The sequence below is a fragment of the Dermacentor albipictus genome, chromosome 9 (assembly GCF_038994185.2).
Source record: "Dermacentor albipictus isolate Rhodes 1998 colony chromosome 9, USDA_Dalb.pri_finalv2, whole genome shotgun sequence".
NCBI classification, from domain to species: Eukaryota; Metazoa; Arthropoda; class Arachnida; order Ixodida; family Ixodidae; genus Dermacentor; species Dermacentor albipictus.
Genome location: NC_091829.1, coordinates 41,703,999 through 41,724,689, shown reverse-complemented (window position 1 = coordinate 41,724,689; position 20,691 = coordinate 41,703,999). Strand labels below are relative to the sequence as shown.

The following is a 20,691-nucleotide window of genomic DNA, read 5'->3' as shown; positions in this document are numbered from 1 at the left end:
TGAAGAAGTCCACATTCAAAGCATCATAAATGCACAAGGCCATGATCCCAGAATCTTCTCTTTCGTAAAGGTCCTGCCATCTAATTTCCCTAAATAGGTCTGAAGGGCAAGCTTTTTATTTTCATATGGTCTATTGTTTGATTGATACACAAAGCCACAAAAGCGTCACTGCGTTTCTCGAGGTGCATTGGCCTATAGGGCTGCTTGTGACAAACTGAACGATGAACTCTTCAGCGTGTGCATGTTTGCCATCAACATTTTTTTCTTTCCTTCTGCACAACCTTTACACTCCATTTTATGCTTGGCAGGCGATGGTATGGGAGCTAAACAAATAGTTGGGTCAAGTGTCACTTTGTACATTTTTGCAGTGCTGCTGATTTTGATCTGACATTTTCTGTGGAACGACTATACCTCATACATTGTAACTGCAACTTTTGGATGCAAGGTCACAACAAATCGTACATCATTTATCCATCTTTGTGCTTCCAGTGTATGCCATATGTCATGTTTTGGTTGCAAGTGCAAGTATTGCACTATGGCCGTTGGTTGCAGAAGTGTGCCATTCTGCTCATGTAAATTGGCTTCCATCTGTGATGTTGTCCATGTAGTAATTATGCCATCTTTTGCATTATAAAAGTGTGAGACACAATGTTGCATTGAATTGGGCATGATGTGTACTTATATCTTTCTTTCAAATGTGACGCATTAGTTCTTGGTTATGAATGCAAGCAGTGTGAGAAATCTCTTTAGCTTTAATTTGTAGTGTTGCCTGCTATGTGTATAGCTAGCCCCCTTTCCCTCTTTTGTAGTGCAGGGTAGCCAACTGGGCTAAACCTGGTTAATGTCTTTGCCGTCCCATTACCAATTCTCTCCCCCTCACTCCTCCACATTTTAAAGCTCAGAAATGATGTGGTGCAGGTTTTGAAGCGTGGGGCTCACGTCAATGATCGTGACGGTCTGACGGACATGACACTTCTGCACTATGCTTGCAAGTCCGGGGCCACTGGTGTTGGTGATCTGACGAGCTCGACTCAAACTGTGGGCATCCTTCTGGATTATGGTGCAGATCCTACATTGCGCTGTCGTTGGACAGACATGGCCCCGCTTCATTATGCCGCATACTTCGATGTTCCTCCTGTAATTGAATTGCTGCTGAAGGCAACTAAGAGGTCGGGTAAGTAAAATAACTTTTTAACTGGCCTATAGAGGAGAGAAAACTGAGTGGTTTGGTACTGGTTGATGGTTACAACTGGCAGTGTAAGGGAGATAAAGACAGCGGCCATGTGTGGGATTAAAAAGAAATGCACCTTTAAGACAGTTTTATTTTGTGTGAACCTGTAATTTGACATTAAAGAAAGACAACACCATAACCCTTGTCATAGCATTCCAGATTGAAATTGAGCCATCTTCACTCATTGTGGTCATGAGCCATTACCCAATACATACTATAGGTGGTTATTCCAGTCAGGAGCCATTTTGTTCATTTTGAATGCCACGCAGAAAGAGTTTTCAGGTAAGCAAACACATGATGAGCGATTCATTTTAGGAAAATTTCTTGACTCCTGAGGCTCTCAAGGGTACTTGAGTGCTGTGTGGTAGTGCTTGAAAGCACTCTCTTGGGGTGAGGCTGGGATATGCACCGCAGGTCTTGCATCAGAATATGGTCTACTTCCTCTTGCCTTTCTTTTTCCTATCGCTGTAAACAGCGCAGTCTGTCGACATTTGGCGTTCACCTGAAGGAGGAATATATTTATTAATTCTCGGCACTATATTGTTCTTCTGATTTGCTGAACTAATGCGAGTTTCGTCTATAAAATGCATGCGCAGAAAACATCACCATCCTGTCAGCACTTGGTGCCGTAAATCACATGGAAATTGGTTCAAGTGCCATTGAAATAGTACTGCCCTTGTATGGAGACATTGGGAAATGCGCTTATTAGCTGAAAAATACCTGAAAACTGGCGCTGCCTACCGAGATAACCAGCAAACACGGGCACACGTGCCTGTTGGGTGCTTCCCGATATCTGACTGGAACCAATATTTTCGTATGGCAAAACGGGTTTGACACGTGACCATAGAGATTGAAGTATTTCTAGGTTTCATGTTTTTCTGAATATGGAGCTTGATGATAGCATCGCACATCACGTGCACTTGTTACACTGATAGTCATTTAAACTGCACCTGAATTGCATTATGCGCACATAAATCCATGTGCAGTAATTTCAGAGTATCTTGGAACATTCATTTAATGAAATTTTGTCATTTTGTTTCATTTCACCCCCCTAACTTTTCAGAAAACTCTTTATGAATGCCAAGGTTTCATATTTTTGTCTGACATGCAAAATATAATCTCAACTTTACAATATCGCTATTTTTATTAGAGCCAATTAAAGGTGATCAATTAGAACCGCTTCAAGGTGAGCATTTTAAGATGCTTTCTGCCTTAAGATGAACAGTTTGGGTGGGTTAGTTTTATATCTCACAGATTCCAGTGCACTTGTGCTGAACTGGCAAGGTGAACTGATTTTTGATGCCCCTACTGTTCATTGTGAAGGACCTACTGTAATCTCAAATATGCTTGTTATGAAAATTCTTTTTTATATCAGTGTAAGGGAGTTACCACTGTCATTGAAAAAAAGTCTACTATCATTGCATTATACTGGTGCTAAGATATGGGGCAGAAACTTGGAGATTAACAAAGAAGCTCGAGAACAAGTTAAGGACCATGCAGAGAGCGATGGAATGAAAAATGTTGGGCGTAATGTTAAGAGACAGGAAGAGAGCAGTGTGGGTCAGAGAGCAAATGGGGATAGCCAATATTCTAGCTGACATTAAGAGAAAGAAATGGAGCTGGGCAGGCCATCTAATGCATAGAGTAGATAAACGATGGCCCATTAGAGTCACAGAATGGGTACCAAAGGAAGGGAAGTGCAGTTGAGGAAGGCAGAAACTAGCTTGAGTGATAAAATGAGAAAATTTGCAGGCATAAGTTGGAATCAGCTAGTGCAAGGCAGGGGTAATTGGAGATCCTAGCGAGAGGGCTTTGTCCTGCAATGGACAAAGAAAAGAAATAGGCTGAAGATGGGGATTAAGGGAGTTGCACGATGCTTGAAGTTAGATGTTGGAAGTTCTGACACAAGATGTGCTCCCATTTAAGTTAAGCAATGCTGGGCCATTTGACTTTGTGTGCCCTACAAAATATCTCTTGAAACTTTTCAGACATTGACAGCCCCTGCCAGGTGTTTGACGGTGGCACGCCGCTCCACATAGCAGCGGCTACTCTCTGTCTGGGAGCTGCTCATACCCTTGTGGACTGTGGTGCCAGTTTGACCAGTCTGGATAGCTTAGGGAGGATTCCCTTTGGTGGGTGTGAAGTCTGTGGAGGGTTCACTTGTCTCATTCATGAACCGGCTAATGAATGAGCAAGCCTCACTGCTTTCCATTAGCTGATGCACATGGAAGGAGATGCACATTTATGCATGCATTCTCTAATGTTCTTTCCTGTATTAAATAGGGCATACTATCAATACCAATATAGTGAACATAGATATAGGGAGTTACTGGATGTAATCAAGCGAATGTAAAATTTGGTTGGCAGTGCCTTATTTCAGTAAGTATTCTGCTACTATAACAAATTCAGAAATGCAAGATCTGAGGCAGTATCAATTACAGTGAAGCGAATATGCATTCACTTGGAGATCAAAATGCATAATCTAGAAGCAAGAATTTGAAATTATCAGCAGTTTTTGCCAGTGGCTTGACTTTGCTGGCCTGCAGCTGGCAAGCCAGCATGCTGATTCCACGTGATCATGTTGATTGCATGGTCAAGTTCTGACGAAACTGCAAAGCATGTGTTTTTATTTTAACACTGTTCACATGCCCCATGTTGACATGGCAAGCTGCCAAAGAGGCAAACATGATTGACAGAAGACCCTTTGCTAGCCTGTAGGAGTCATCTTGCTTGCATTGCTTTTGTGTAGCCTTGGGCTGATATCTTGTATGCATTCGAAAAGCTGACATTGAGCTTTGCCTCACACAATTGTCCAGGCCACGCTGATATCGCGGCCTGCGTCAATTTAGGCCAATCGCGTGAGATGATATGAAATGTCGACTTTTCAAATGTGTGCAAAATAGCGGTCCTGATGGCATTTTTTTTCACCAATATCAGAGTGCGCAGTTATAAGGATTTCAATTTCATTATAATGACTTTTGGCTGTAAATAAAAATTACATGAGCAGGGCTCAAGTTCTGAAAACTTGCGCACTCACAATGTACAGATGAAAACATCTCTAAAGAAGTTCAGTAATAGCTACATACCTACCTAATTGTCGATGTAGCTCAATTGCTATGGCATTGAGCTGCTCAGCATGATGTTAGGAATTCAGTTCCCGGCTCCGGCAGCCACATTTCAATGCATTTGAGCGCACTTATATTTTTGTGCACATTAAAGAACTCCAGATGGTCAAAGTTAATTCAGAGCTCTCTACTGAGGCGTCCTTCATGACCCACTGTGCCATTTTGGGGCGTCAAGTACCGTAATAGACACTTTTCGTAATTGTAAAGCTAGGTTTCTTGCAAGTAGTTTACCCAACTAATGGCGGTGTAGTTGTTCTTGCAAACAGTGTGTACAGGCACAGTTTATTGGGTTATGACATAGAAAATGTAGATGTGGCTCTTGCGATAAAATCATGCTCTAGAGATGAGCCCCATCGTGCGCAGCTAGCACTTTGTCTTCATTTGAACGAAAATGTGCAGTGCAGAGAGGCACACTTCCAAATTGGGATAAGGTCTGCTCAATTTAGGAATAGTTACAGAATAAAGGAAAGGAACAGGGCATGTTCAGAGTGGAAACATAGTACTCCGCCATTTGAGGCATTCTGCATTAAAAGTTAGCTTTTAAATTTGGTTAGGTAGGTAACTGAGGCCTTTGATAATTGTAGATGCATGGAGATATTTTCCCTAACATATGTACTTGTTCATTGTTCAGTAGCTTGTAGTACATAGAAGCTTTTGTTTGTGTGGTGTTATCAAATTAATGTGTGCATCATATTACACAATACATCTTCCATGTTTAGCATGATAAAAATTGCCAAAAAGATTTGTGCTTTCTTATTAGTTTATTATTTAAATTCCTGAATACAGTCGACATCAAAGGCTACTCTGGCCAATGTTATGCACCTTTTATGGATAGAACAGGATATGGAGGGCAGTAACTCCAGCTCTGTTTACAACTTTATTTGATTTTAAACAACAATCAATTGAGGGGTTACCTATGAAAATAATTTTTACTCTTCAGATGTGGCATTTGAATGAATTGGGCAAGAACTAAAGCCTCCTCTTGGGCTTCTTCCACGCTTGCATTAGCTCAGGCAGTGGGATCCCAGTTTTCTTTGCTGATGACACGAATTCTTTTGCACTTTCTTGCTTCTTTGCTGGGTAGAATGTGTTCCGGAGATGAGGAAAGGTGAAGCACTTCCCAGCGAGGTCAGCACGGCGTGTAACATGCGCGACCTGCTGCGCTGTTCGCTGCCGCCTGGAGTCCACAGCTCGGATGGCAGCGGGCAGCAACAGGAGGCAGCCCCTTCCCCATCCACGGGGCGCGTCTTGCTGCAGTCACTGGGGCTCAAGATTGGCGACAAAGTCACCGTGGGTGGCTCCAAGGTAAGACAAATGGCGAGACATAAGGGTTGTGTTGGGCAATAAAAATTAGTAAAAGTAAAATAATTAAAATAGGAAACTAAGCCCTGCCTGCTGCACCGAAGTATTGCAGGCTAAATGGCGAGACAGTCGGCTTGCACTGTCTGAACTTTTTGTCTCGCAGATCAGAACGGTTGTAAATGAATTAATCTGTAGGAGTGGCAAAGGTTATCAGCCAATACAGGGGAAAGCGCAGAATTGTTATTTTGGGCAGTGCTCCTAATGAAATGTTCTGTATGCAGTTCAATAATTCTGTGTTTTCCGTACGATTACACGAATTTACACGAAGTTTACGTGGAATCCGTGTTGATTCCGTAATATTTTTATGGAAAATATATGAAAAGTTTAGAATACATATTGAATCATTTCAGTAGGGCTTCGTAGCTCAGATTCATGGCGCCAGAGAAAAAGTAGGAATTCATGGTGCAAAAAAAAAACATCCAGGTTGGCACTCTGCGCTATTGCGGGACCATCCATTTTGCCACTGGTATCTGGGCAGGCGTGGAGCTGTGTAACCCACTCGGCAAGAATGATGGCTCACTCGGTGGAGTCTCCTACTTCCAGTGTCCAATGAATCACGGTAAATCACTTTCTTCTATTTCTTTGTTTTTTCTTTTCTCTCTCAGTTTGCTGTACACATCTGTGCTATGGTCTTGACCACTGTCATACCTCGAATGACTGCAGTGCGAGAACATCTTATGTTACAAACATACTAAGCTAGTGGGAACCAATGAAGCATTGAGCATAGCCAGTTGCTAATTCTTATTTGTTGTAGTGATCACAGCCGAGTAAATTGCTTAGAGTGTAACCTAGTAGAAATTCAGACAAATGCAGCAATGTTTGTTGCTGAAGAGTTGCTGGAAAGGATACAAAGAACAAATTAAAGGTTGAAAAGGTTTCAGCATTTGAAAGTAACACATTCGAACCTCAGCATATTGAACATGGATATGAAGACTAAATTAAGAGAAACAATTGTTATAGCAGGGTCACGTCTGGACTTGGGTGTTCAGAATAAAACCTTTGACACACTTACAAAATATGGGATGGTTGGCGACCCCATATATAGCTGTTTATTGCTATGTTAATTTGGGATTTAAATACCGTCGCTTGTAACTATTACTGATACCAGCAGGCTTGAAAAAATGTGCAGCAAGTGACCTTCCTTTTTTTTTGTAGTAAATCAAAGTAGACGCTTGATAGGCAAACAATGACCACTGGATGACATGAATGCATGTGTGTGCAGGGATATTCGCTCCAATAACGAAGATTCAGAAGTACGACGGCGGCACTCAAGTAGACGCAGTATCATCACCTACAAAAGCAAGCCGGCCACCAAAGAGTATTTCGTACCCGAAGGTGGATGTGTCTCATGTTTCCTCAAAAATTGAGACTGGTGAGAACTGGGTGCCATTTTCTTTAGTTTCAGAAACTAGCGCTGCTGTTTTAAAAAATTCATTCAAAAATCAGTTTATTCAAACGACTAATAAGAAATACATGTGAATCATCTGGGCCATTAGCCTTCTCGGCTAGACTTGGGCCCATGCAGGAAGTGCGAAAAAATAATTATAGCGAGACAACTCAGTATTTTACACAGGATTTATGTAACAGCAGTTATACTACAGCTATACACAAAGGCAGGCGAAATGCTCAAGAAAAATGCTCGAGTTTTGCAACAGTTTGTGATGGGACTAATAATGGGAAACGGCAAATGCTCCAGAACTTTCTGAATGCAGGACGTTTCAGGCACCTGCTGTGATCCGGAGGTTCTTCCAAAGTACATCAAATTCAGTTTCTGCCTAAGTAACTCATTAGCGGGCTTTAGATTCAAACGATATTTATCGACGATGTGCTGCTGCACATTATACATATTTTGGAGTAAACTATTCAGAAAAAATGAATAATTCAGCCAATTAATGACCTTGCCTTTTTGCTTCCATCATTGTCTCTTGAACATGCTTTGCAGTCAATATTGAAGTTCATCCAGCTGGAGTTTATAACCAGCCGTTAAGCATCTGCATTATTCAAGAACCGCATAGACTTCCCGTGCTGGTACACTGTGTTGGAGAACAAGAGGCATGAGCTTGGATGTGAATGTGGGCAATGCCGAGCGCATTGTGTTGTCATCGTCTTCCTTCTGTACTCGTCCGCTGGTGCTAGAAATGTTGTCCAAATTAGAGTATACCAACATGCCCAAGATACAGAAGTGCAACACCGACAGGTGTAAGACAGATGAGCTTTTTTGTACCACCTGTTGTGTACAAAGGTCTCCATGTGGTGTCTCTTTAACCAACCTCTGTGTAGATAGTGTGTGACCAGCACATAGGGCTTTTACACTTGAGAATTATCTCGGGGAGGAGGGGTGGGAAGGCAGGGAATCAGTGTAAATTGTGACGCAGTTGCAGCTGTGATAAAATGCCAAATATATTGTATTTTGCATTAAGATGAATGCTAAAGTTAAGTCCCCAAAGTGCCCCTTTTAAGTTTATGCGTAACAGCTTATATTGAAAGTGACCTCTCATCACAAATATATGCGAGATGTAAAAGTGGATGATGTGGGGATGTAGTTCAGTCAAGGCACATTAATATTAGGAAGAGTTATTAATCTTGCATTTCGATTCGGGCCCCAACAATTCAGTTACGTAGCACTCAACTACGTTCACTTTCTTCAAATCTGCAGATTGTGTAACCTTGTGCAGACTACACACCGTGCTGCATAATGTTTACCCCTACTAAACTTGCCTGTAGGGAGTAATACTAACGTGTTCCAGTTTGCAGTTGGAATATTTATGTGTCTGCATGTTTGATACCTGATCATGATCGCTCTAACACTGTTATAAGTAATGGTTGGCCTCCCCTGTGCTCCAAACTTGGAAAAACGTCCCGGTACCCTTGCTATCTGCTTACTCATGCACATCGGTTCCACGTACAGTCTAGTTGGCCGTGCTTTATTCCAATGAGTATCTTACTGCTACAGCGAAACTGAAAATTCAAGATCTGAGATATCATCTGTTACAGCAAAGTAAACATTCATTCAGTCGCAGCACAAAATATGTACTCTAATTACTAATAGTGATGCATACTCAGTAAGTACAACTTTAATTGGCTAGCCTGTAGCTGCTGTGCAAGCCAGCATGCTGGTCGTATGGGATCATATCGTGGTTGTGGTGTATTAATGGTGCGTAGCTTGTTTGAAATTTGGGGCTGCTCACATGCCACGTATTAGCACGGCAAGCTGTGGATGGTTATCAGAATTGACAGTAGATTTTTTGCTGGCCTGTGAGAGGCATCAAACTTGCGTTAATTTGGCATAGACCTAATTTCACCTAAGGTCTTTCGGCTGATGCAGCTTCTGTGATTGTGATGAACATGGTATGTAAAGGAGCTATATTTATGTCAAATGTGAATTTGTTAAAATGAAAAACTGCTACAAGCGTAATTTCTTGACACAACTTTCAGGTCTGTCAACACTCAGACAAAAGCAGCACCTTTATGACCGCAAGAACAACAAGCTCTCCGTTGGAGATTCTGTTGTCGTGGGGCAGAGAAAAGGCGTGGTGCGTTTTCTCGGCGAAACTCAATTTGCTCCAGGTTTGTGTCACAACGAGAGTTCACGTTTCTTTTTCTTTTTTTTCTGTCCGCCTTTGTTTCAATGGGATGTGTAATGACTTTAACCCGCATGTCTTTTCTCCCTTCTTTGTGTGTTGTGTGTGTGTGTGTGCGTTTTTGTGGAAAGCACAATCCGAGCAACCGTCGCCCGAACGCACAGGGTACTGGTGCGGGATAGAGCTGGCCAAGCCTGAGGGCAAGAACAACGGGTCCGTCAACGGGGTCACTTATTTCACATGCCCTCCGAACCATGGCGTCTTCGCTCAACCTTTGAAGGTCAAATGGTAGGTTTTTCAAGGCTTTGCTTGAATTTGTGATGTTGTACTTGCAAAACAAATTTTAAAAAAGAGAAGGATGCAGACACAGAGAGAGATGAACATGCAAGGTTCTTTGCATTTTCGTCCAGCTCTGTGTCATCTTTGCAGTTTACAAGTACGACCTAGAGGTGGCATACACACATGCCCAAGTATTCAAGCTTATTAAATTTGTAATGTCACTTGTTGGGTTCCTCAGAGACGCAGAAACTCTTGTTGTATATGTGCATTGAGCAATAACTTGCCTGAACTAGCATGTAATATGAGGATTTCATTAAAATTTTCAATGCTTGAAGCTTTTGAGGCTTGTAATAGCCTTCTGATTTTTTTTTTACATCTAGGAAATTGCGCTATTCTGTGTGCATATTTTTCATGGCATTGCGTTAAAATATTCAACGCTTGCCTTGAACTATTTTATCTGGTACCAAATAAGCAATGATATGCTCACAGAGGGTTCTTCTCATGACATAGCAAACTACTTGGAACTAGAATTCCTATCCTGATTGCATCACTAAAAATCAAAGAAGAATAAAAGAAGTTCTTAAATATGGGCAACTTTCAGTCTTTTATTAAAGAAATGTTACAGAAATTGGATATGACCATTAAGATCTTTCACTTATTTTCTCTGTTTCTTAGATTTAATGTGTTCTTGCACACATTTTTTTCTTCTTATCATTACATTTTCAATAGGATACCTCCAGGAACAGATGAGGAAGCATCTGACCTGGACTCATTGGTTGATCTGAACACATCCATCAGTAGAAGCTCCACAGGTATGTATTATGTGCTGAAAATGCAACTATATGCAAGCAAGTTTAGAGTGATCCTTTGTGAAATATTGGTGTTTTCTTTATCTGGCTTTTGATGTGTGGAGTATTGGAAGAGTTAATGGAGCCACATAACATTACACCGTACTAAGAGGTTAAGAGTAACAGAATAAGTTTGTAAAATCTTTGCACATGTATGCCAACCTAAGTAAATTTTAGGTCAAAGACAGTGAAGCTGTATAAATGAATTCTCTCGCCCTATGGAAATACTAAGGGCCTGTTTATACGCTGTTTGAAATCAGCCCAAAACTGGCAAATGCTTCACTATGCCCAAGCCTCTTCAAATGTTTTACTATATAACTTAATACATCCATACTCTCCAATATAGTCAATACGTGTTTGTGTATAGTGCAGATGCTCCACTGACGCTGGCATCTAGCTGCACGTTTTCTGCAATGCTCTGATCATAACGCCACTTTGGGGCTCCTATGCAGGCCGTTCTTTGATTGACATTTGAGACCGGCGATGCTGCTGTCACCGCTGTCACACAAAAACTGCTGTGGAACTTCCGTAAATAGCTTTGCTGTAAATGCTTACGAGAGTTCCAAGGTAATACAGTTAAATGGTACAGGCGCCACATTGCATTCAGCCAACCTGCCTGCACAAAATGATAACGCAGTTGTCCATTCCGTCTTGGCAAGTGTTCATGTGATTCAGTTGAATCCGTGAGTGAGGCTAGTGAGCAATGTATAATCCAACGACGACAACACAACTAGAAAATATAACAGCACTAGACCTGTGCAAACCGCAGTATGTTCTGCAATAGCCACAGTGGCATATGTGTAAGCAACAAGTCATGCAGGAAGCAAGGGTAACAAACTTGTAGACATCTTGTGGCAGGTGTGACAGATAAAGAACTACGCTGCGAAATGCACAGAGTGGGAACTCTACGACTGTGCTACTTAGGTAGCTCCAGCAACTTTGCCTGCTTATATGTAAATGAAATGGAGTGTAATGTTGCTCTTTATTGTTTCTACTCTTCCATTGTACCCACCACGATGGCTCAGTGAATGTGGTGCTTTGCTTTTGTGTTCAAGGCTGTTGGTTCCATTCTCAGCACGGCAGCCTTATTTCGATGGGGGCAAAATGTGTAAATGCTAGTGTAGTTACATGCATGTTAAAGAAACCCAGGTGGTCGAAATGAATCCGGTGGCCCCCATTACAGTATTCCTTATAACTCGGTGGGTAGTTTTGGGACATCTGCCAAAATTTGATTAGTAGTCGCAGCGTTCCTGATAGCTTATGTGCCTTGTTATCAACTCACCAGAGTGCTAACTGCAAGACTGTTAGAGTGTGAATTGTTATTTTTTATTTGCTGTCTTTTGTTTGACATACTTCTTAATATATGTTCCGTTTTTAAATGTGTAAGCGTTTCTATGCTCACCCAACGAGAAAAACCGTCCGTCACAAAAGACAAAAGTGTGGGCCCATCCGGGAGATTGCGCAATACCTAGCTGACCCGCAGCGGACATTAAGCAGGCTTTAAGCACTCAGCAGAGTGAAGTGAAAAGTACCTACATTCTTTGTAATCACACATACAATATAGACAGAGCCCTCAGCAGCGAGCGGTTTTTTGTTCGTGCTGCCTGTTGCTGAGGCGGCGAGAACACAGTACTCGCGAATCTCTCCGCACATGCCGCACCCTGCCCCTTTCGCAGATAGCTTCCAAGACATGGGCCCACGCATCTATCTTCAACTCAAAGCGGTGAGAACACAGCACGCAAAGCGATCAGAAGTCTGCACTCTCTGCTTGCATTGCAGATGGCATTCAAGATATGGTCTGTGTAGCACATAATGGTCCGACGTGGATGGATAAGGCGCTGAAGAGTGATACCAGCTTATAATGATCGGAACGTCATTAGCAAACCTGGCACTGCCATCTGTAGTGATTTACTTGCCTCATCAGTACACCTTGCCCCTCCGTTCGCAGCAGTTCATGTTGCCGCAACGCTGTCATTTATACCGGTCGTATCAAGTTTCATAACATTGATAATGACACCGGGCTACGTGGAGATGAGCAAGTGGTACAATGCTCACGCATACTTAGACAACTCCCAGAGGAGTTTCTGTGTGACTTTTTAATTACCGTTCTACTTAAGTACTTGCTTTGTGTGGTCGTTATAGTAATATCCTAGTATTTTTTTCTTACTCTATGGACCTTTCACACAACTGGTGTCCTGTCAATATACAAGTTTCTTTGCAAATAAATATTTGTTTGATTGGTGGATTTATTTATTTATTTATTTATTTATTTATTTATTTATTTATTTATTTATTTATTTATTTATTTAATTTTGTTGCATAAGTCCACCATTTCACAGCTGTACGATTTTTCCGGGAGCAGATGATTCATGCCACAGGTGCCCCATCTCTTTCCAGATGGTGATTCGGGTGGTAGCCCCGCATCCCAGAGATCAACTTCCACTGATAAGAAACCACCGTGAGTCTTATCGCTTACTAACAACTCGAATGCCACTGCTCTCCCTGCTTTTTTTGCTGCGCTTTGTTACACGCTTTTTACTGCTTACATTACATTGCACGAGACAGCGTGCAAATCCGTGCCTGATTCCTAACCGCCTGTTTGTTCCCCATCTTCCGGCTGCCGCCGAGAACAGCGCAAAGTCACAGCATGCTAAAACAGTGCAGACCGTGCTCAAGAAGGGCTGCTGGCTGACAGTGGGGATGAATGTGTTTGTCTGCAATGAGCTTGGTAAGCCCCGACCCACAGCCTAATTTTTCTTACTTACAGGGTGTCTAGAATATCAGCGCCTGCTTTGAATTTCTTGTGGCTTACGGATTCATTAACTTGGCTAAGTAAAAAACAGATTTGTCTTCTTTCTAATGAATGAGTGAAACCAAGCAGCAGACGGTGATGAATTGCAGGCTCAAGCAATGGGAGAGCAACTTACAGTGTGTTAAAGGGACCCAAAGGAGAAAATTGATTAAAACAGTGTTAGTAAATTAACCTTCCATAATATCAAAAACGCCTCTCTTACCGAGAGAAGGTAGGCCAGGAGAACAGGAGACGTGTGGTGCCACTGCATGGAAATTCCGGCATCAGGTCGCCTTGACGTCGCGGCTTTCGACACCGTGTGCTCGGGTCTAGTTAAAAACTTACCTGTAAAAACGAACTACGTTTTGTTCCAAAAGAGCCAAAGACTGAACTCGTGAAGTTTCAAGAACATTTACGGAACCACAATGGCTGAAATGCGAAGAAAATACTCTGCAATCTGTCATGTCACATTGATGTACCGGCCTTGGGGTTCCAGTGCGAAATGTGAAAAATAAAGTTTGACTGTCATTTCCTTCTATAATAGTTAAACTATTATCACAAAATCAACAATAGTAGAGTTCGTCAAGAGAACTTTGTCAACCTAAACTGATTCAGCGTTGCTCTAAGTGTCCTTTTAACACTCTTTGACCAGCCTCCCTGTACGAATTGTTGTACCTTTATTTATTTGACATCATATTACTTTATCTCTCTAGACTGGTTTAAGGATTGAAATTGTTGAACAAAGAAGCAGATGCTGAATGAGTAGGAGATGCGAATTGTAGGATTTCTGATAACATCCAACGGCAGTCTCGAGAAATTTGCCAGTGGTATTTTGAAGTGTCTGCAGATATTCATAGGTAAGTTTGGAGACGTGTATAATATCAATGTCGCTTTAACATGTTTCATAATCACTTTCTTGCAAAATGAAATCAGATCTTGTTGAAATCCATTCAAATTTTTTAAGCACTTAGAAATTGAAAACAGGCACTAACCATCCAGGCACTCCGTATACTTTTTAATACAACCTGTAACAAGTTGTGTTTCACTAATTAGTAGAGTATCTGAAGCTCTCCAAAGTGCGTGTTGCCAGTGTAGTCTCAGGTCTAACAGCAGATAGGTTGTGCAGCTACTATGTGACCCTGCTTGTAGATTGACAATTTGTCATGAGACCCCATGCTGTGTTCTTGCCATTAGTGGATGCCACTCATTAGCTGACTCTTGTGAAAAAGCATGTTTTGCTGGCGTTGCATTTTTTTACTGCTTCATTGAATATGTTACTGATGCTAATTAGCTTTCTAGTTTATTTGTGTGCACCTGATTAGTTCATAGCTTGAAGTGATTTTTAAGCACGAAATGCTTCTCAAGTTATTGTATGGGATTTAAGGTGACTTCATCATCCAGTAAAAAAAATATTTAAAAAAAAAGTCAATGTGAATTCTGCGACAGTTCAAAGGAAAAATTACTGGAGTTTATAAGAAAGACACTGGAATTCAAATAAAGCCATGCATTGATAGCTAAGAAAAAGAAAACTTTGCTCACTGCTGTCAGAAATGATCGAACAAAGGCCAGTTCAGCAATGTTCAGCCTTGGAAACTGGCATAACGGTCATTATGTATTTGTTGGCAGCAGCTCACACAGCTGGAATTGGTGCTGTCCAAAAGTTGCAAGGCTAATAGATGAGGAAAAATGGAAGGTTCACTGTGTGGTAGCTGACAGATGAGCAATTGAAGGTCTTGCAAACAGAATGACTAGAATCCAAGTCTCACTTGTAGAGTCTGCCACACCACTACTGTGTCATAAAGACCTGACCAGAGACCACTCCCTGCTCTGCTTGGGTAGGCTGGTGAGCTTGTGGCTGTTTTCCAAGTGACCATGGTGTTGCACAGGAACATTGATAGATATGAGCATGGGAGCCATTTTGTTGTAGGAGGCACGGAATAAAGAATGCATGTTGAATATGTTTAAATAAAGGCGCATTTCATGCTTACACCTATTTCCGTATATGGGATAGAGCAACAAAATAGTTTCATGAATCGTTTTGTCTGTATTGCGGCTTAGATAAGGAGTTTATCCTACTAGTTCTTGTTTTCACGTTGCGCAGAGGGAACAGTAGGTGGTTTTCTTTTGAGCAGAGGGTCTCTTTTATGCATAAACGAGCATGTAATTAGGTATGTTGTTTTTAGAAGGTCTAGGAATTTAATTGATGTGCTGTCAGATGCTTAACCATATGTGTAGTAACATGTAGTGGCATTAGGCTACATCAAGCACTGGCTTTAGGAATGCTTTTATGAGCAGCATTTAATGCACTTTTGGCATGGTGGCAGTTATTTTTGCACAATTAAAATTTTTTTTTAGTGTAGTCCTGCTGAACCTCTTAATGCAGCTTTATTTACCCACTTTCCTAATCTTTGTGTCCAGGTATTCTTTTGCAGAGCCTTTGCAAAGAATACCTGGAATATTACATGAAACATTCAGTTTTATGTTTGTTGAAGATTTAGTATTGCTAGTGTTATGCATCTTGACCTGGCCCGTAGCCCTGTATGCTCAGTAAGCATTTGTATTGTTGAAACCATGACACTGAAATTTGAGAAACAACACAGGCTTAGCAATCAGTGGAATTCTGTTTACCTACTGCCGATGAAAAAAATCTTATTGTCCGACATGGCTAAAATTGCAAATTCTAGCTTGATTCAGTATATTTTTGCGGTATTTGGTCATGTACAACTAATATCCAGCAAACGGTCAACTTTTTTGCCACTCTTGTTTTTTAGCTTTGGTTAGGCTCGAATAACATTGTCAGGTGATGTGTAGCCTATAAGCATTGCTGACGTAGTTCGGTCCTTTTGCTTAACATCCTGAAAATTTCAGGGCCAGTGTCGCATACTGTGATGTTTAAGCCTAATTCATCTCGTAACTGAGCAGTCACAGTCGTCAGGGCTAATGTTGTGGCCTATTATGTGGTACATTTAGTCTTTGCAGTGATGACTGCTGGTGACCGTTCTATCCATATCTGTCATTTCATCTGCCTCTGTTATGGCTAAAAATATGTTATGTTTATGGGGCGATGATTGTATTAGGTGTGATGGCAAATAATACAATGTGGTATGGAACAGAAAACAATAGGCATAATTAAGCTTAGGAGACAAGAAGACATTTTCCATTACTGAAACTGGAGCTTCTTACGATATTAGCTTAAATGCAACCTGGTGCTATTTTATATGTGTTTGTTTCCTATCAGTCACCATGGGAATGCATGGTTATAGGTGTGCGAGGCTTGTTTGGAATGTTGCTGTAGGCTTAAAACATGGTGTCGCGAGGCCTACAACAGTCATTTTAGCAGATATACAGCTTCTTAAGAATGAAATCATCACATAGTCTTTATTTACTTATAATACATCTTTCATTATGTTTAATGACTCATAACAGTTGAGCAAAGAAAACAAAGCAGACAATTTTAGCTGACACACAGTGACTGCATATATTATTGTTTTCTCTTAAGCATCAGCAGTCTGCTGGTACTGTTCATGCTTCAAATAATTGTACAACCCTGCTTGAGTAATCATGGCTCAATAAGTGTTTTTTGTGTATAATAATAAACGGCTCCTGGGGCTAGTTCTGTACGCAAATACCCTAGAAAGTTGACGGAAAGACAGCTGGCATTGTAGCTTAATATTAAAGTACTGCACATGTAATTTAGAAGATGTTACTTCCGATGCTACCTGTGAAAAGTTGTCCTTTTTGTGTTTTCTTTCATTTTCCTTTGCCTTATGATTGCTACACTCCTTTTGCACTTTCTTTATTATTATTTTCAAGATGTCAGTGTAGTTCCTCTGATGACTTGTGTAAACGTTAAACACTAGCGTGCATGTTTATAGGTATGTCTGCGTTTCAGTGGTGACTCGCACAATTTTTATCTGGGCAGAAATTCAATGTAGGAAAGCAAACTTAAAGCTGTTAAGGAATAGGGGTCTGTTGACCTTCATTGTTGTTTTATTTTTCTCACAATGTGAGTGCCCGCATCACTGTTTCGTCATTGTAACGATCTGCGTTAATTCTTGTCTGTTCCATCTCCTTTGTACCTCTGTGTTCCCATCACCCAAAAGGCGTTATCCGGTACATCGGTCCAGTGCACTTTGAGGAAGGCACCTGGCTCGGTGTGGAACTGCGTGGGCCCACGGGTAGGAACGATGGTAGCGTCCAAGGGAGGCGCTATTTCACGTGCAAGCCAAACCATGGTCTCATTGTCAGGCCCAACAAGGTCACGGTGCGGGGCATCAATAGCGCCAAGTTGTTTGAAGAGCAGCCACACTCTTGAGAATGGCTTTTAGCTTACTTTGAGCACATGGTAGGCCTGATTCTGCCTTTTAAGTGGTTGGGAATTGGATGGCTATTCAGAGCCGGGGATTGCAATTTTGAATGACTAACTTCTGGCAATACCAGAGGACTCCCCTCAAGACAAGCATGAAAAGGGGCCTTGAAGATATGTTGAATAGGTCTTGTTGGGAGTTCTTAACAGAAGTGCACTGAATATATACTGCAAGCTAAGCAACAGCCTTCGGACCTTGTCCTAGAAGCCAGCTTACTCGAGAATTCAGCTTAGAAGAATTTGTCTTAAAGGGAGTGTGTAGAACTTTCATACATTCAGGACAGTGCTTTACTACAGCTGCTCTCAGTCGTTGATGCGAGATCTCTGCCACCAGTCTAATACATTAATAATAAGCATATCAGCTCTCAAGTTCCTTTATATTTTTTGCTGCATCTGCCTCCTCTGGTTAAACAATCTTGTGCACACTTAGATGCCCCCCAGGTGATCTGTTTGATTATACCGCCCCCATGCTTCTACAACTACACAGTGCAATTTTATGTGATGCAGTATTGCAGTACACATTATTGTAACTTTAAGGACCACAGACTTCCAAGTCTACCAGTTCATATCGAATGGCACACACTTGAGTAGGTTCTGTGAGTGGGTTTTGCGAACATCAAGCGTGAGTGATGTATCAAGAGCTTCAGCAGTGTGCTGTCTCGACGTGACGTGGCCCACCATGTCATGCCACGCCTAGAGGAAGAAGTAGCCAAGGGCACCATGGCTAGTTAGTGCTAGAGCCGGACACTAATTCAGTTGCCTTAATCCGGTCAAGTCAGCATGTGTGAACAAAAGAAAGGAACAACAGTTTTAAAGACACTTGGACACAACACAGTTGAAACAGCACAGTTGCTAGATCCCAAGTTTGAAAAACTTCCCCGCTCATTCCCTAACTAGTATCAACTTGAAGCTGTTCCTTGATTTCACTGTTAACTGCTTTACTGTCACTATTAACCAGTCAAAAATGGTGATAACCCCTGAATCTGCCATTACACTTTGGTAATGGCCCTTGGTAATACATATGACTGGCAGTTGATTGAGAAGTGCTTCTACACTCCGTTGCCTTTGTGTATAATCCATGTCATACATGGCAGGCAATGTTGCAGAAGCTGTGCAAAAAGCGTGGTCATAGAAGTCTCACTTTGCGTGTTTTGCTTTGCAGTTCTTGATCCTGAATGCTTTCAATGTAATAACTACTTCATACATTGCAACTTCACTCTGTGAACATAAAGATACGTCGTCATTTACTAATTGGGCACATTTGTGTCTCCAGTATGCGACGTACCATGTTTTGGCTGCAAGCGCAAGTTATGCACTGTGACTACTGGTTCTAGAAATGTCTCGCTCCACTTATTCGGTTGTAAAGAGCTTCACATCTGTGACACCTTCCATATAATAATTACATCATATTTTACTATTAAAAGTGTGATACTTTATTTTAAATTGAATTACGAGACCCCATACCTATTTAGTTTATATGTGATGCACTAAGTTTCTAGGTCATGAATGCAAGCAGTGACAAGTTTTCTCAGCCTCTGTAGCATTGCCTGCTGTATATGAGACCGAGTATGATGCAAAGAGTGCCTGGCTAAATATTTTACCTCGAGAGAGAGAGAGAGAAACTTTATTTTGGTTCCTTCAAGGATTTAGCGTCTCGAGGTCTCGGTCGTCTTGGGCGCCGGCGACTTGGAGCCTCTTCGAGCAAGGGTGGGCCCCTATTCCAGGGCTCCACTGAGCCTAGCTACCTCACTAGCGTGCTGCACTAAGGCCCTTTGGGCCGTGAGCTCGCAGCTGGTAAGCCGACTCTCCCAATGCTCCGCACTCGGGTTATTGTGTTGGTGGAATGATTTATTGTGTTTACATTCCCATGTGACATGGTATAGTGTGGGTGTGGCCCCGCACCATGGGCAGGTGTCTCTATATTGTGTTGGGTACATTTTGTTTAGGATGTATAAATTTGGGAAGGAGTTTGTCTGCAATCTGCGCCAACTCGTTGCTTCCTCCTGCGTTAGAGCTTTGTGCGGTGGGGGATATTTGGCTCTCGTCCCTCTGTATAAGTTTAAGATTTCTTTGTATCCTCCCTCACAAGCGTGTGGGTGATACTCCGGGGCGCGCGACTGCTCTGCTCGGAACGTGGTCTCTCGAGCTAGGCTGTCTGCCCTTTCGTTACCCTCTATGCCTGCGTGGGCCGGAATCCAAATTAACTTGTGCGTAACGTTCCTCTCGGCGAAGTTGGCTCCGCCAAGAATTCTGAGGGCGGCTTTGCTAATCCTGCCCCGCGTGTAATTTCTGCACGCTTCCTTCGAGTCTGTTAGGATGTTTAGAGGCCTGCCTGTCCTATATCCTTCTACTGCCGCCAGCGCCACGGCAATTTCTTCGGCCTCCGCTGTGTCGGCTGCCTTTGCCGTCGCACATGTCATCAGATTCCCGTCGCCGTCCACCACCACCGCCGTGGCCATGCGCTTCCCTTCTCGCGGGTACGTGGCAGCATCCGTGTACACCGTGTTCTCTAGTAGCGCGAGTGTCTTTTCCACGTATTCGGCTCGCGCCTGCCTTCTGCTCTCGTGGAGGTTGGGGTCCATGTTCTTAGGTATTGGCCTAACGCTTATTGTTCGTCTTAAGCAGTCGGGCACGTCTGCGTATCTATCTACGTGTCCACTCGTGTCCCGTCCCAGCCTAGTCAGGAGCGCTCTCCCTGCAGGGGTGCTTTTGAGTCTGGCTTTTTGCGTTTCAAGCAGGGCTTCCGCCAGTTCGCTGAAAGTGTTGCTGATGCCCAGTTGGAGCAGTTTTTCGTTTGAAGTGTTTTTCGGCAGATGGAGAGCCGTCTTGTATGCTTTCCTGATTATCGTGTCCGCCTGTTCCCTCTCTCCTTTGGTCATCGCGTGGTACGGTAGCGAGTAGATGACTCGGCTGACGACCAGGCTGCCGACGATATTTTACCTCGAAAATCAATGGGGATTGCTTGTGAAGCACAGTGATTGCGTCGGTCAAGGGCAATGCTGCTGTCTGCTTTCTAGGCGAAGTGTCAAGTGCAGGAGCATTTAAGAACTTGTAGGTTGCCTACTAACATCAGATATTCACTGCGATGTTGGACACTAAGTTGGTCTT

General features: G+C 42.3%; 1 protein-coding gene across 5 annotated transcripts in view; it reads left to right on the top strand.

Annotated features, from left to right (window-relative positions):
- LOC139049705 (CAP-Gly domain-containing linker protein 4-like) overlaps positions 1–20,691 on the top strand; it is a 29,372-nt gene that overhangs the window by 2,935 nt on the left and 5,746 nt on the right. For 3 of the 5 annotated variants that reach the window (XM_070525440.1, XM_070525439.1, XM_070525441.1), the window contains exons 3-13: positions 919–1,174; positions 3,220–3,363; positions 5,441–5,661; positions 6,142–6,277; positions 6,941–7,090; positions 9,154–9,285; positions 9,431–9,587; positions 10,308–10,390; positions 12,824–12,884; positions 13,060–13,154; positions 17,321–19,377. In XM_070525440.1, coding sequence (XP_070381541.1) covers positions 919–1,174; positions 3,220–3,363; positions 5,441–5,661; positions 6,142–6,277; positions 6,941–7,090; positions 9,154–9,285; positions 9,431–9,587; positions 10,308–10,390; positions 12,824–12,884; positions 13,060–13,154; positions 17,321–17,532 — 1,647 coding nt within the window. In that variant the 3' untranslated portion in view covers positions 17,533–19,377. The remainder of the gene's footprint in view (positions 1–918; positions 1,175–3,219; positions 3,364–5,440; positions 5,662–6,141; positions 6,278–6,940; positions 7,091–9,153; positions 9,286–9,430; positions 9,588–10,307; positions 10,391–12,823; positions 12,885–13,059; positions 13,155–17,320; positions 19,378–20,691) is intronic. The other 2 variants (XM_070525442.1, XM_070525443.1) reach the window with 2 other exon arrangements.